Raw genomic sequence first — 14,282 nt, forward strand, 5'->3', positions numbered from 1 at the left:
AGCGGAATGAGCCAACCAGCGACGAGGGTTCCGGCTGTTTTGTATGGAAATCAGTGTTACGTCCTGCACTCGTTGCCTGCCAATTCGAGGCTGGTACTGTAACTTACATGGTGATGCAGGATGATGACACCGGCCGGCTGCCTGGGCCCGGTACGGCGCTAGGCGAGAACAGGCATAGTGGCGATGTTTGAGGCCACCGGAATGCGGAGACGCTGCCAGAGTGATGATATCAGTGGCCGTCACATGACAGGAGGCGGTAAGCATGTTACGGGTTGGTCTGTTTGTTACTGGACGCGGTGAGCTAATTCCCCTGCGTTCACCAACTTCACCCATGGAGCATGGAGTAGGCAAGTTACTCTGGAGTTACTGGGGAATCTAGGTAGTTACTCTTGGTGTGATTTGCACAATGCTGGAGGAACATAACTCACATTCTCAAGAACTTGCTCTGGAGAGGCGGAAAAGGAGCCCCGATCAAGGAAGAGTCGCTGCGGAATACCGCTGGTGGATGATGGCTTGGGTAGATAAACTGGTGCCAGACTCTGGCCTGGCGAATATCGCCAGTTTCATAGGAGATGTTCGTTGTGGTGGGTCCAAGATAAGGAGGCGTATGCGAGCGGCATCGCAGTAGGGGCATTTCGAGAGCTATTCCATCAGAGCCATTGAGGTTGCCTGTTTCCGTGACACGACCTAAAGTCCTTTGATATCTTGACCGCTACTATTTCCAAGTCTCCCGTCTGGCATCCAATGCCTTTTGTGACCCCTCTTTGGGTACAGCAGCCTTTACGAGCTACCTCACACTCGCACTGCTACCGAACTCCATGAGAGCTGCGTTTGGACATGGAGGGCTCGTTGAGCTGGTGCTGATCCGTGCGATCCGCAAATCCCCATCCACTCCTGTGTGTGCACTTCTCATTACTCCTTGAAAGGCCCTTCTCGCATCTGTTTCTTTCCAATCATCTCCTTCCCTGTGTCTAATGCCTTCCATTATCCTGTGTCTGCTGCTCTTATAACCTCCCACATATAATTGCTGGTAAATTTCATCCAGGGTGAATCCTGCCCTGCAATGCATACTGTATGTGCAAAAAGTAACCCACCACAAAATACATATCATGACTCCCACAGATGTGAATGCAAATACAGCAGCCATGGGAAAGCGGCAGTGGCTCAGTGTCCCGAGGATACTGATGTGGCTGATTCCGGCTACTGTGCAACCACCGAAGACATGGGGGTAGATCTTAGCTGCTGAAGAAGCTGTTAAATACAAATAGGAGAGCACTTTGCACATTTTCTATCTTATCCCTACCTGGGAAAAGGGGGTGCTCAATCAAGGTTATTGGATAGAGTATAAAACTCGGCAACGATGAATTCTCCACTGTCTGGATGGCCCGTGGTATGCAGTACAACAGAGATATATGTCTGCTACTAAGCAGCTGCTGGAGCCTCCGGAAAATCTTCAAAATGCTGGAATTGGAATCCATGGTGAGTATTCCCCCACTAGTTTCTACTCGCTTCGGTGCATCTATCTACCAATATGCCTAACGGATTTAAATGAGAAGAACTGTACTCCATAGTTATTGTTCCTCTCGATGACCTTGACTGGCCTACTAGGTATGAAGCGCTTGGCTGGCCACTAAACCAACAAATCATCCGATTCGCGAAGCCTAGAGATAGGGAGAGATTGTGATGCCTATAGAGATCCCTAAAATACATATAGAGATATCGTACCTTAGTGCCTTTTGGTCTAGCGGTGAAACCAGGCGCTCCAGTGACTCAAAAGTGACTTCCACCACTTTCATATACCTTTCCAGATAGACTCCATAGTGCACCTCCCAGCCACAGCTTGTGACATGTAGAGCTATATATGTATATTTATGGAGCTCGACATATATGCATGGACCATTTTAACTGTGTATGGAAGTGCGGGTTACTACGCTACCAAGTTCTATCGTTCCACGTTTAGACCCACAGCCTGAGCAATGTAAGTATCAGTAGTTAACACTGAGAAAAGCTTCGATTCACAGCATGGCCAAAACAACACGCCTGGCCTTAAGCTTGATCTTGCAACTTTTGTTAAATGCACATGCCCTGAAATTGAACCTGCCGTTACCCTAGCAAACATCTAACCACAACAGAGCTTCTGCAAGAACCCTCATTCAACACCATCATCAACAAATATGGTTACAATGAGTCGACTCTGATTGCCTTGGCATTTGGGAATGACTGCTAAGCCCGGTAATGAATACAATTATAGGGGGTGTTGGTTAAACCCAGATTATAATTAGCACTGCAGAATAATCTGGTTATTCCAGCGATTCTTCCAATAACTTTGCCGCAGAATATCTTGATATCTGACAAGGTCACCAGATACTCTGTTTATCCCAAAGGTATAAGACTTGTGAATTAGAGGTGGTCCAAAAGGACCCTTCCTGTCCACTGACAATTCCTTAGTGAGCTCGCGGCTTCCTCTCGTGCACAGCACCCCAGAAAACTGCAGCAATGCACCGTGAAGATCGAGAGTGATTCCACTGTTCGCAAATATGGGAGCCATGTTGGAATTCAAATGGAAGCGGAAACATTGACATTTGTTTGAAAACACACTTCTATTCCAGTTCCAGAGATTCGCAAGAGCAATGCTTCGGGAACGAATCGAACGATCACCTGGATTTTATTGATGCGCGCTCCTGGTCGTCGTCTTGATATCTGCTGGCCGAAGATGGCTGACAAAGCCCAAGCTGAGACAATTTGCTCAGTTGCAGTAACTTACCATTCGCCCCATTATAATTTGCACTCACCAGATCCTGGCTAGATTGGATCTTGTTCTGGAAGTTTTGCTTGAGATCACGCTACCGTGTGGACCATTTGATTCTATTTCTTCTCTCCATAGCTTTCATTGTTGCGCCGGCTCAGCACTGTCCAAAACTACAATTTTCAGCAACGTTTCACAAATTGCTCCCTGATAACTGTCACATTGATTTTGCCCATGCCAACTGATCATAAGAAAATATTCTGGTGGATGAATTTATCGGCCATGTTATTGCCATGGGAAATAGCTGGATTTTGGCTGGAGTGGTGGAAGTATAGAAAAGCTTTATTTGGCGGCCGTTGCTAGAAGTAGTGGGTAGAAATTATTGATTGTCTCGCCCCGTTATGAGGAGTTTGAGGCAGATAGAAGTTTGAATGCTTTTCATGGTTCAAAAGCTGTCCGGGGAGGGGGATAATTGATGGCTGAATTATGTGTTATGTTGTTTCTCTTCAAAAACGAAAAGAAACTTGGGAAGAGGCGTTATTAAGTATTAGGCATAAGAAAAGTGGTCATGAGCCATTTCATTTGCTTTTGACATAGGCGATTTTTTTTTTTTTTCTAGAATTTTTGGGAGTTGATACAAATAGACAACCCGATAAAAAAGGAAAAAATGAAAAAGAGAAAGAGAAAAGAAAAAGAAAATGGTAGTGAAAGGCCACAAAACAAAGAAAAAATAGAAGGGGGAAAAAAGGACCAACCTTATATCCGATAAAAGCGAAAGGCCGAAGAAACGAAAACGGAGGAGAGTGCGGTGCTTAACATGGGGCACCTAAGGGGAGCAGATTTTTTTAAAAAAAAAGGAAGTACCACGGAAAAGTTGCTGCTTTGAACAGAAGAACACAGGGATAACCGCTGGGTGGTCAGTCAAAGGTCAATCTTGGGATCGCTAGAGATATGACAAAAAAAGAAATGTGTCCATGCTTTTGAACAAAACATTGGGCAGTCGCTGAATGGAGACAGCAAAAATATTCGAATAAATACGGCATAACTGATGCTATCATTATAAAGATTTCACAAACCAAAAATAAGGAAGAATGGAAAAAGGGGGGAAAAAAAAGGTTCACAAGCATATGAAATTCAGAAGGGGGAATTTGCTGCAATATCGAAAGAAGAGGTCGCCAGTATGCATGAAACTTAAAAGAATCTAGCTAGGAAAAATCGAGCCATAATCACGAAACATCAAAAGGGACGCCGGCTATCATGTAATCCCGGAGACATTGGAATGATATAAAAATAGGGATAGGTTAAACAAGGTACTAATAACAAAGCACTTTGGGAGATATTATGTTTAGCGTTTCTTAGGAGTAGTACACTGTCCCATTTGGCTGTTGGGGATAGTAATAAGTCCCGGGGGGTGTAATCATGCCACCCATCCCGACAACTCCGCCTTGCGGCGCCACAGGGTAGGTAGCGTTGGGGTAATTCGGGTATTGAGATGCATCATAATAATAAACGGTGCCGTTTGATTCGTGCGCAACGGTTCCGGATTGGGTGAACTGCTCGGTCGTAGGTTGAGAAGGCATGCCATAAGGAGCCTGTTGACCAGCGGGAACAAACACGGGTGTTGGGCCCGGAGGTACCGGGGCACTGTACTGCGGATAATCTGGATTTGGACCCGGGTACACAACCGGTCCTGACGGGTAAGAAGCGGATGGGTAGTAGTTCTGGGGTTGCTGATAAGGGTATGGTTGGAAGGGAGGAGCATGGATCGCGCGCTCTGGGATTTGAGAGAGCGGTGTAGCTGAAGCCTGAGGAGGATGTGACACGTTACGAGTATGCGAAGAGTAGCCTGCTGTTTCAGGACCGTATGGAGGGCCATTGAGTGCCATGGGCACTTGATGGTGAAAAGGCTGTTCTAGCTGCTGAGGAGGGTTATATAGGCTCATAGGCGATTCGATGTCGGCTACAGAAACTGTCTTCTGTGGTCTAGGTTGGTGCATGGGTATAGTAGGGGTCGGGCGATTCTCTCGGAACTGAGGGTGCTGAGGAGTATAGGGCGATGGCTGAGCGAGGGGTTGCGGCACAGCTCCGGCAGCAGAGGCGACATTGGGAGGGGCTGGAGGAGGCGCCATTGGGCCGGCTGGCAGTGGTCCTCGTCCTACGGGCGGGAGGCGAACCACTGGCTTTCCAGCTTCTCCAGCCATGATGGGCGGGCGGGACATTACGGAGCCACCTGGCGAAATCATACCGTTGCGAGAAGCGACTCTGCCAACCGACGATCTGCGGCTCATCGGTAGACTCGGAGTATACACTGTTCCTCCATACAGGCTGCTTCTTCTGCTGCTGTAAAATCCACCGCGTCCACGACCACGATAAGCCTGTTGATTCGGGCGAAGAGCACGAGGGATGAATATGAATGATCGTTCTGTGGAAGGGAAGATGTAGCGTGGTGGTGCGCCGGGCAACGCAATTCTCACTGGTTTATCTCTGCGCAACGGTGGTCGATGCTGAGGAAGACGTGTATGCTGTTTCTTTGGAACAGCAGAGTAAGGAATCGGATTGGCCATGCCAGGTAAGAAAACAACGACAGGCACATTCCCAATCAAGACAGTACTTGAAAAGGAGCGATTGGGTGGCGTCGATCTAGGGGCGGTGGGAACTGGTTTTGAGCTCTGCCCAGAAGGCATATTTGAGGGAAGAGTGGAAGACGGTCGACTAGAGGCGGGAGGAGGTCCTTCGTTGACGGATTCATGTAGGTCGTGGGTCCAGGGGCCATCCGTAATGTCAGGCTTTGGCGGAGGACGCCTATATCGACGAAAAGAGACGTTATTAGGCAATTTGCAGAGACCAAGATGACTTATAGATATCCCAGACTTACCTTACGTTGCTGTCTACAATAAGGCCGTGGGGCTTGCTCTTCAGCTTGTTGTTGGCGGTGCGGTAACCATTTGGAGAGTTGCTGCTTCTTTTATCATGGAGGAAGAACCCGCCACGAGTTGGCACGAAGGCTGGATTTGCTCCCCTCTCCTTTCCATTTTCTGTCTGCTCTCTTCTCCTCCGTTGGGATTGAGGGAGCCGGGTGGCTTTATCACTTAGATCGGGGCTAGCATCATGTTCCGAAGCGTCAAAGTGTATCTCCGCGACCCCTGCAGTATCATCCGCCAGCTTCATACCATTTAGCATTGCTTCTGTCTCAGAAACCTTTGCTGCAAACGGAGTCTTGGTCGGGGACGAGCAATTTGCCTCCTTCTGGGTTCGACTTTCGACGCGTTCGTCTTTCCGAGATTCAGGTGAAGCAGGGAAGTCATTGTCGCTGAAGTCACTTCCTTCCCCTTCGGGATCTTCATCTTGATGACTGCTGGCCTCGCTCAACGAGTCGTCTTCGAAATCTCCGGCAACAGAACCATCCTCCTCTCCCTCATCCTCAATTCTACGACGGCTGGCCGGAAGACGGCGACGGTGGTGTGGAGCCATCTGTAAAATTCCCAATGATAAGTTAATAAGCTGGAATAGATAGCGACAGGGTCAAAAGGGACTTAGATGGTGTGCATAGATGGTATAAAGGGTAAGATTCCGGGTTTGACCAGTGAGGCTAAATAAGAGAGAGAGGCGGATGGATGAAGAGGCAACAGCTTGTGCAAGAAGACCAAGGATAGCTCCTCTCTATTCACTGCAAAACAAAGAAGAGCAATACAAGCCGAGACAGAGAATGAGACAAAAGGGAGAAAGATACCTTGTTCTACTCAACTCTCGCTCGCAAGGAGGAAGCCTCAGGAAATAGTGAAAAAAAGCCCTCCTCGTGGTCACGACAAGAGGCCGTTATCAGAAGCGACGCAAATCAACTTACCCATCCACAGTCGCGCTAGTCCACAGTGGGGTTAGCGCCAGGAGCACCCCGACTTCCATGCTCAAGGCTCAGTCAATCCCACTTCGGTCAACATGTCGCGGAGAGAATCACCGTGATCGCTGCATTTGTTGACGAGAACCAAGCCACTTGCCAAACGGCATTTGTCTATGGGACCGTTTTCCAGATACCTGAATTGCGTCAATCTGCGTAATTAACTACATAACTATTATGTACTACTCCGTACATCATCCGTTCGCCTTCCACAACACACCAAACCCCAGAACCACGAGTGAGAGCAGCCTTGTCAAGTGGATTGGGGCTGTGCTACTACCACAGGGCTTGCGACCCTCTTTTTGCGCCATTAACAAGACCATGTCGAGGATTAAATTACCAATGTTTGAGAGGCTACTCGACAGCAGGAACAATTCATGGCAGCTGATCTATTCGATTATGTACTTTTTAGGTATCGCCTAATCGAAGGTTGTTTTCTTCCCTTGAGATTCAACAATAGCGCCGCTGAGTCTCTGTACGGTCTCTTCAGAATAGCGACTATCGGAGCCAGCTTGTGCCCTTGCTTTCGGTTTTGGCTGATCACGGCTGGCTTTCTTCCTCGACGAAGTTGGCTTCTCAAAAGGAACTTCCTCGATAGGCGCAAGAGCACCATCATTCTGGGTCTCATCTCCATCAATGGCGGACGTGCCCTGTCCTCCCGAGCTTTCCTTCCCGAAGCGCTTTTTGTACCGAGTCGTGCTGTCCTCAGCGAACTCCATTCGCAAAGTACGCCCAAGTAAACGATTCACCCACACCTTCTTTTCTCTTGGCTTCTTCTTATCCTTGGAATACCTTGAGTTTTCATCGGACTCTGATGAGTTCATGGCATTCGCCTCCTCATCTGCTGGGACTTTAACAAATCCTCGCACAGCAGCCGCTGCAGATTCGAGCTCTTCAAACTCGACCCAACCATACCCCTTGCATTTCCCGGAGTCTTCAAAGGTGGCTATGTGGACATGGCTGATACCACCACAAGGTCTATAGTGTTCCTCGAGCATCTCCTTTGTGATGTCAAACGCTAGATTTCCAACGAATATCTTCTTGGAGGGCGGATTGGCTGAAGTTTTAGAGCCCATGGAAGTTCCTCCATCGTCGCGTGGCTTGTCTGGGCGCCCTGCGAAATTATTCGCGTCTTTTATGAGAACTGCCCGTCCGGCAAGAAGCTGCTCGCTCAGCACAATCGCCCGTTGCACCGCACCGCTAGTCGAGAAATCAATATAAGCAAAACCTTTATTTAGCTGTTTCCCATTTCTTTTCTCGCCTTGAGGAAGATGTATTCGCGTAATCTCGTCCGGAGTAAATGGCCCTTTTGTAGTCAAGAAATTGCGTAGATCATCTTGGGCGACGGAAAAGGGAAGGTTTCCGATCCAGATTCCAAACCCACTTCGCTTGTTCGTTGGTTGTTGAGGGGGGGGTTGGGTTTCCGATTTGGACGTTATTGCTTGTGCATCGTCGACTTTCGCCGTTGACTTTTTCTTAGCCTTTCGGAGTGCTTTCTTGGAGGGAGGTTCTGGAGCACCGAGGTCTATTTCGATATCTGGGTCGAGTTTCCGCTTGCGGCTGGCATTTGGAGAAGAATCAGGTCTGTCTCCCATTGTCAATTATAAGTAATCCACGGAGTAAATGTAGACTATTTCAACAGGAGCAGGCCGTGCCGACTCAGAGAAGAAAAGTGATCAAAAGAAGCGCGGAACAGCAAATTTTAGCTTTGGAGCTTGTGCGGGCTTGGTTGTCACAAGATTGGCTAGAGCGCGGCTTTTTCGTCCCTTTGGATGCAAGCCTCAAAAGACGACCCCCCAAGTCCAGTTCAAACAAACGCGCTGCTTCACTCCTTGAAAACTCGTGCTCCTATCAAGTTAAAATACAATCCCATCATTAACTATCATATCTCTTCTTGGTAATCGGCCCGACTTGTCGCGATGGCTTCTCACGGGGATACTACTGAATCGCAGTCCATGAACGGGAGCTTAGCTGAGGGCCACCGCGCCTACAAGTCTTTCAAGTTAGGCCAACCGCGCGTTGACCACCGGGTGATTGATGCTGATTATCTTTATTTAGGAGGAAGTTTGCGAAGCTAAAGATCAAATTTGAACAAGCAATGAAGGAAGGAAACTCGCTTGTCAAAGAGGAGTTAAGGATTATCGACCTTTCAAGGAGACTCAAGGAGCAAAATGAGTATGCTCGAGCCCATTCCCTGCAGTAAACTGGCATTGTTAATAGTGTTCGTTTTTCTAGCCAACTACTTGAGCTCCTTTTGGAACTTAATTCGAGTATACGCATCCCTCGACATCTCCGATACAGCCTCTCCATTCCAGGAGAGCTGTTCTCCGAAGCTTGCCCCCCGGAACCCGGGACTCCACCAACACCCAGCTTTGATGCCGCCACTGCTCGTCAAAAGCTCCGGGAAGCAAGAGTAAAATTACTAGAAGGCAAAATGTCGGCCGTCGCTTGTCGACTTTTGGAGGAATCCATCGCGCGAAGTGATAATTTCGCCCCAGCTCTGCATTACTCGGAGTTGATAAAAACGCCGCATACTATGCCATCCAATGGCATTCATTCAACCGTGGATGGAGACCTCGATTCTACTCTTGGTTTCCTGTCCCCGGAGCATGATATGGAATATACGAATAAGCTCGACTCGGGTTTGGGCTTTACCCGAACTGGGGACAGACCATTGACCGCTGAGAGAGAAAGAGAAATCATCATGCGGAATCCCACATCCATGTATAACTGGCTCCGCAAAAACGATCCAAATGCATTCCAGGATACGGAATCGATTGGCGCTTCGGAGAAGCCATCAGCGCCTTCAAAAGCAGCGGCCACCCGCACATCCAAACGGGCCGCAGCTCAAGCACCGAAAGAAGAGAAAATATTCGAGGACGATAGCTTCATGCTTGACTTGGAACCCGAGGTCTCAAAAGGTAGCAATCGTACCAAGAGAAAGAGAGATGAAGATGGAGGATACCGTCCAAAAGGCGGCAGCGGCCGCTCGAGGAAGAAGAAAGAAGATGGCACCAAGAGGAAAAGACCAGCCGTTGCATCAGCGAGCTGAGTAGCCGTCCTTCGAGAGTGTCGTCTCCTGATTCCATGGATTCCACTTGGGTTTCGTTTCCCTTCTTAGTCTCCGTTCAGTATAATCGTGCTTTTTCCATCTCCTGTATCCATAATATATACGGCGTTTTCATTATACCGATCCATTGTCTTCCATCATCGTTATTCTTTGATAGTGGATCACTTCCCCTTTCGTGTCTAACTCGACTGTACTTTCCCAAGACTGATCCGTTTTGCTCATTCTGCTGGGATTTTCAAGTATAGGTGACTATTCGCTTCCATGTCTCCATTCTATGTTTATGAATTTACTCATGCAGATACATCAAAGAGTTCTCATATCCACAATTCTCGACCCGCCTCGCACCTTCTAATAATTCCTCCTATGAGTCTGGGAACGCGACTGGGCAGACCTACTGTCCAAGATTTCAAATTTTCTCCCAGGATCCACATTTGCCCGTGAGGTATCTTATTAGATGCGCTCCAATCATGAATGCACTCCCCGGTGTTGTCTATGAATGATATTTCCAGAGCGTTCATCTACAGGTTCTGCGGCGTCTTCCTTACTCCTAGAAAAGACGATGTGATTCCTAGCCCGGATGCGGCAAGATGTTTTATGAGAAACCTGTCAGCTGCTGATCGTGAAATCGATGTCGACTACTACGAATACCCGGATGGATTCCTAAAGTAGTTGAAATATCTACAAAGCCTGCCGGGGATGAAGCCACTCGTCAAAGTCACCGAGGGAATCACTGGAAGAGCATCAGTGTCATCAGTCACGGTGCGCAGGGTAGCGTATATCTCCGTGCCTGGCATCCATTTGGTGAGATGGTGCGATTTCACTCCCTAGTACATCTGGTCTTATAGGCCTACGTGATAATCGGTGGAAGAATATCATTTTCGCATTCTTTACGACTGTTATCCAAGAGGTAGTCTCTACCAGGTGCATTGATATATATATGCTTTTTCCGAGATCGAAATACAGGAGGACTCGCTGACAGTTTTGCCTTTCCTTCCAGCAGTGTCTTGGTCCCAGAATCTTTCTTGTGGTGACTTTTTCCACTGCATGGTGACGACAGTGTTACACTGCACAAATGGTCATGCAAAGTCATACTTGAAACCTGGATGGGAGGAGATCGTCTATAAGGATGACAAGCCAAGTAACAGTGGGTTAATCAACTTCGTCCTAAGAAATGATATGTGGACTGGTTCTGATCACTTGGTTCTCATAGTTTTCATTGGGTCGCCTCCATCAGATGATGCCAACGAGAGATAACCGAATTTATATCTTGCAGATTTTGGTAAGGTAGAGACTTTCTCTTTCTCTCTCTTTCTTTTTCTTTTTTTTTTTTTTTTTTTTATTTTTATTTTTATTTTTATTTTTATTTTATTTTATTTTATTTTATTTTATTTTATTTTTTTTTATTTTATTTTTTTTTTTTTTTTTGGCGTGAAACTGTCAAAATACCCGTCTCATCAGTATGTATAGTTAGGACTTGCGTATACATTGGCCAATGATGATGTGCGAGAAGTACAAAAAAGTTTTCTGCCTGGAAGAAACCGGTGAGTATATTTCTTCAGTGGGTATCGAGGTTTCGAGGTTTCTTTTATCAGCCCAGTTGCAATCGCTCTACTCACAGCCATCATATAGGAAGCGCGAGATGTCTCCGCACGTTGGAACATAAGTTCTAAGATTGACATTTATGCTCTTTCCCACACAACCTAGAATGCATCGAAAGAGGGGTATAATGTCTATATAATCATTTAGCATCAGCTCATCTCTAGGCGCAGTGATGCTGACAACTACCTACCATATTCCGTCACCCTTCATTACTTGTGTCAGAAGTGCCACAGCTTTGATCCTGACAACAGGCCTGACATCTATAGGCTGGGAATTCACTGGGTATATGGCAGCACAATGGAAATATCTCGTTCTGAAGAAGAACCAAGAAGCTAAAAGAGCTAGGAGCAAGTTCAATGGGGTGATGATATTATCCAATGAAGATTTACGCAGACAAGTCTTTGCAGATGAAACATTAAACACGGCTTTTATTACCGCGGCCTGATACCGTGTTCCAAGATCGCTTGCGGCAATAACTCACTGAAGAAGCATGAAATGTGGCCTAGGGCATGTTGAGTGCGCTGAGCTGCCCGGCAAATTGCTCGTAAACTCGAAGAACTTGCGCAGGACATGCTCAGAACTCATTCTGAAGAGGCTGAGATCTCAGAATGACTGCATTAATATGGGAAAAGTAGTTGATCACAGGACAATGTTTTTTCATACACTAGGAGCTTGTATGATCCATAAAGCATTCACTGTTTCTCCTCCAACACTGTATTACATCACGTATCAAGGTGTTCAAGATCACCCTGAAGCTCCTTCAACTCAGGCCTATATCTTTTAATGAATGCGATAGCACAGGAAAAGCTAACATAGGTGCCTCGCACAATATGCTTCTCTCCATGTTTCTGGCCGCCAGGCATGACATAAAATGTCTCCTTTTTTCTCTTCAAATAGGATCTCATCACATCCCTTGAGAACTGAAGAGCCCAACATATCCTGGTAAGATTGATTGCCCTGGGAGGGTTCTTGTTAACATCATGGTTAACCCACATTTCGAGCTGAATTGCCCTGAGTTCTTGGTTCTCAGCTGTGTGTATGTTACAAGTGGCAGAAGACTCCCCGCATATTCTTCTTGTGGGCGGCCGACAGGTGGATGATAGAAGACAAGCCTCTCCTCCAGCTCCTGATATGCCTTCAGTCACTGTGAACCCACTGGGAGCTGGTACTGATTCCAAAAGCTATCAAATGGCCGACATTCTCCACGATCAACCATCATACGGCCCGTCGCCTGGAATTTAAACGGGCCTTTCTTCGTCTTGAAATGCGCAAGTCCGTTGTATTCACTTGATCACCTCGAAATTAGCTTACACCCTTCTCACATGTAGATAGGTAGATGATGCCCTCGTTCTTTCTCTCTTATTCCCCACCCAGCCCACGAAACAGACAGACCGACAGATTTTTGGCTACGACGGATAATAGAAATTCGCATGCAATGTACAACAGACAAGAAACAGGCGCCCACATAATAATTTACGCAAATTCACTCCTATCTTCCGCCTAATATTCTCAATTTCCAGTTCGCCTAGCCCAATCTTCCATGGCTTGTGCATATCCTGGAAGATCCTCACCGCGGATAACACAACGGGCCCGCCTCTGAGGTATAATCCGTTCATACCTGTCGCGATAAATGTTCATGTCCATGGCATAGTTTTCATCAACACGACGTGCATATTCTTCTGCCTTGAAGCGAATGCCGCCTGGAGGCTGCTGCCCGCCCTGCAGGAATCTGATGTAGGCGTGCACCTGAGCTTCTGAGAGTTGGAAGATCATGTACCCGCCCACTGGGTGGATAAAGATATCCTTGCACTAAGATTGGCAAAAGATCAAAAGCTAGTGAATATTAATTCGGTTGAGAAGCAAAAGGAGTCTGTATGGGAAGTATGGGACTCTTACTTCGTGCCCCATCTTCCCACGATCAAACAAAACAACCCCCCCGAACAGACGATATTCCGCCCAGTAACCGACAATATCGGCAATTCCGTTAGGATATTGCTGCCAGAAATCATAAGAATGATGGAAAAGCTCCGCTGGCAGAGCTTTAAGGGGTGGTGGGGGTGGCATGTTGGGCCAAAGCAGTTCATCAGGCCATACTATGGGGTCGGGGGGCTCTGGTTTATGAAAGCCTCCATCATAAGCCTGATACAAGTGAACAGCAATGCCATGACAGAGGACAGCAAGGATCTCAATAAGACGTAAGTGGAATTCTCTTGAGCCAGGGGTAGCATTTTGGAATGCTTGCGCAATCTGCTGACTTTTTAGCATTCATTCTCCAAAATAGAAAGCTTGGGGTTCTGGATGTACTATACCTTTGCACTGATTTGAAGACTACCAAGATCCAGATTTCGACGGCACAACTCAACTGCCTCCAGAGCTGCATCACTTGGATGAATATTGTTGTGGAAGCTTTTGCGAAACTCATAGACGTAGTCTTGATAGACATCACGCGTGGGACGGCCGTCAACAACTTGGGCAAATGTCTCTGTGGCCAGGTCCGTGGAGAGGATTGTCCACAAGGCCTGTTGCAAAACCTCAAAGTGCCATGGGGACAAATTCTCCAGCCCAACTGTTGCCAGGCTTTGTGTCGACGTCGGATGCTCAGACATGGTCTTGAATTCTAAACGTCACCAGTAAGTGGACAATGTCTTCAAGAAGTCGTCTTTTTCAAACCGTGAATTCATGGAAGGAGGGAGATCTTTGATGCCCTTGTAGGCTGCTAAGCGCTGGGTGACATAGTCTGAATGTGAGCCAAGGTCCTGGTTCATCCAAACAACCAAGAAGTTCTATCATCTGCATTGGTGGTGACCGGTGACGTAAGCGCCCAATCAGATCAGCTAACATGTGCTACCTAGAAGTCCTGGCCAATGACAACAGCCTTGGATGTTTCCGCTCACCACAAGGCCGGCCCGGCCTGCATACCTGTTCGAATTCTGCGAGCATATCCCCCATACGGCATGAACTACTACTAAGTG

At 47.3% G+C, this 14,282-nt stretch overlaps 6 protein-coding genes across 7 annotated transcripts; 3 read left to right on the forward strand and 3 right to left on the reverse strand.

The window, feature by feature from the left end:
* Nucleotides 1-243: 243 nt before the first annotated feature.
* D8B26_001233 (uncharacterized protein) lies at nt 244-1,063 on the forward strand (the record flags this gene model as incomplete). The annotated part of the gene is made up of 3 exons (XM_066123479.1): nt 244-271; nt 338-379; nt 438-1,063. 3 exons carry the CDS (start codon nt 244-246, stop codon nt 626-628), a joined length of 261 nt encoding a protein of 86 aa, XP_065979553.1. The 3' UTR covers nt 629-1,063.
* A 3,038-nt stretch (nt 1,064-4,101) lies between these two features.
* D8B26_001234 (uncharacterized protein) lies at nt 4,102-6,545 on the reverse strand (the record flags this gene model as incomplete). The annotated part of the gene is made up of 3 exons (XM_003065256.2): nt 6,477-6,545; nt 5,622-6,217; nt 4,102-5,548 (listed from the first exon to the last, which is right to left on the reverse strand). The coding sequence occupies exons 2-3, from the start codon at nt 6,215-6,217 to the stop codon at nt 4,102-4,104; spliced, it is 2,043 nt and encodes a 680-aa protein (XP_003065302.1). The 5' UTR covers nt 6,477-6,545.
* Nucleotides 6,546-6,874: 329 nt separating this feature from the next.
* D8B26_001235 (uncharacterized protein) lies at nt 6,875-8,236 on the reverse strand (the record flags this gene model as incomplete). Its single annotated transcript, XM_003065257.2, has 1 exon — nt 6,875-8,236. The coding sequence occupies one exon, from the start codon at nt 8,234-8,236 to the stop codon at nt 7,061-7,063; it is 1,176 nt and encodes a 391-aa protein (XP_003065303.2). The 3' UTR covers nt 6,875-7,060.
* A 299-nt stretch (nt 8,237-8,535) lies between these two features.
* On the forward strand, nt 8,536-9,722 carry D8B26_001236 (uncharacterized protein). Its single transcript, XM_003065258.2, has 3 exons — nt 8,536-8,643; nt 8,700-8,816; nt 8,877-9,722. The coding sequence occupies exons 1-3, from the start codon at nt 8,561-8,563 to the stop codon at nt 9,691-9,693; spliced, it is 1,017 nt and encodes a 338-aa protein (XP_003065304.1). The 5' UTR covers nt 8,536-8,560; the 3' UTR covers nt 9,694-9,722.
* Nucleotides 9,723-10,074: 352 nt separating this feature from the next.
* D8B26_001237 (uncharacterized protein) lies at nt 10,075-10,380 on the forward strand (the record flags this gene model as incomplete). Its single annotated transcript, XM_066123480.1, has 2 exons — nt 10,075-10,148; nt 10,221-10,380. The coding sequence occupies 2 exons, from the start codon at nt 10,075-10,077 to the stop codon at nt 10,378-10,380; spliced, it is 234 nt and encodes a 77-aa protein (XP_065979554.1).
* Nucleotides 10,381-12,563: 2,183 nt separating this feature from the next.
* Nucleotides 12,564-14,040, reverse strand: D8B26_001238 (uncharacterized protein). 2 transcript variants are annotated; one of them, XM_003065260.2, is made up of 3 exons: nt 13,620-14,040; nt 13,207-13,557; nt 12,564-13,119 (listed from the first exon to the last, which is right to left on the reverse strand). In XM_003065260.2, the coding sequence occupies exons 1-3, from the start codon at nt 13,914-13,916 to the stop codon at nt 12,820-12,822; spliced, it is 948 nt and encodes a 315-aa protein (XP_003065306.2). In that variant the 5' UTR covers nt 13,917-14,040; the 3' UTR covers nt 12,564-12,819. The 2 variants fall into 2 exon arrangements, with proteins under 2 accessions (XP_003065306.2, XP_065979555.1); XM_066123481.1 differs by having other exon boundaries at nt 12,564-13,143.
* Nucleotides 14,041-14,282: the final 242 nt, after the last annotated feature.

The sequence above is a fragment of the Coccidioides posadasii genome, chromosome 1 (assembly GCF_018416015.2).
Source record: "Coccidioides posadasii str. Silveira chromosome 1, complete sequence".
Classification (NCBI taxonomy): domain Eukaryota; kingdom Fungi; phylum Ascomycota; class Eurotiomycetes; order Onygenales; family Onygenaceae; genus Coccidioides; species Coccidioides posadasii.

Excerpts from the sequence above, each read along its gene's own strand:
- D8B26_001238 (XM_003065260.2), bottom strand. The coding sequence starts at position 13,916 with ATGTCTGAGCATCCGACGTCGACACAAAGCCTGGCAACAGTTGGGCTG. Across the intron at positions 13,558-13,619 it reads GTCTTCAAATCAGTGCAAAG|ATTGCGCAAGCATTCCAAAA; the intron begins GTATAGTACATC and ends AAAAGTCAGCAG. Across the intron at positions 13,120-13,206 it reads GTGGGAAGATGGGGCACGAA|TGCAAGGATATCTTTATCCA; the intron begins GTAAGAGTCCCA and ends TGCCAATCTTAG.
- D8B26_001236 (XM_003065258.2), top strand. The coding sequence starts at position 8,561 with ATGGCTTCTCACGGGGATACTACTGAATCGCAGTCCATGAACGGGAGC. Across the intron at positions 8,644-8,699 it reads CGCGCCTACAAGTCTTTCAA|GAGGAAGTTTGCGAAGCTAA; the intron begins GTTAGGCCAACC and ends ATCTTTATTTAG. Across the intron at positions 8,817-8,876 it reads AGACTCAAGGAGCAAAATGA|CCAACTACTTGAGCTCCTTT; the intron begins GTATGCTCGAGC and ends TCGTTTTTCTAG.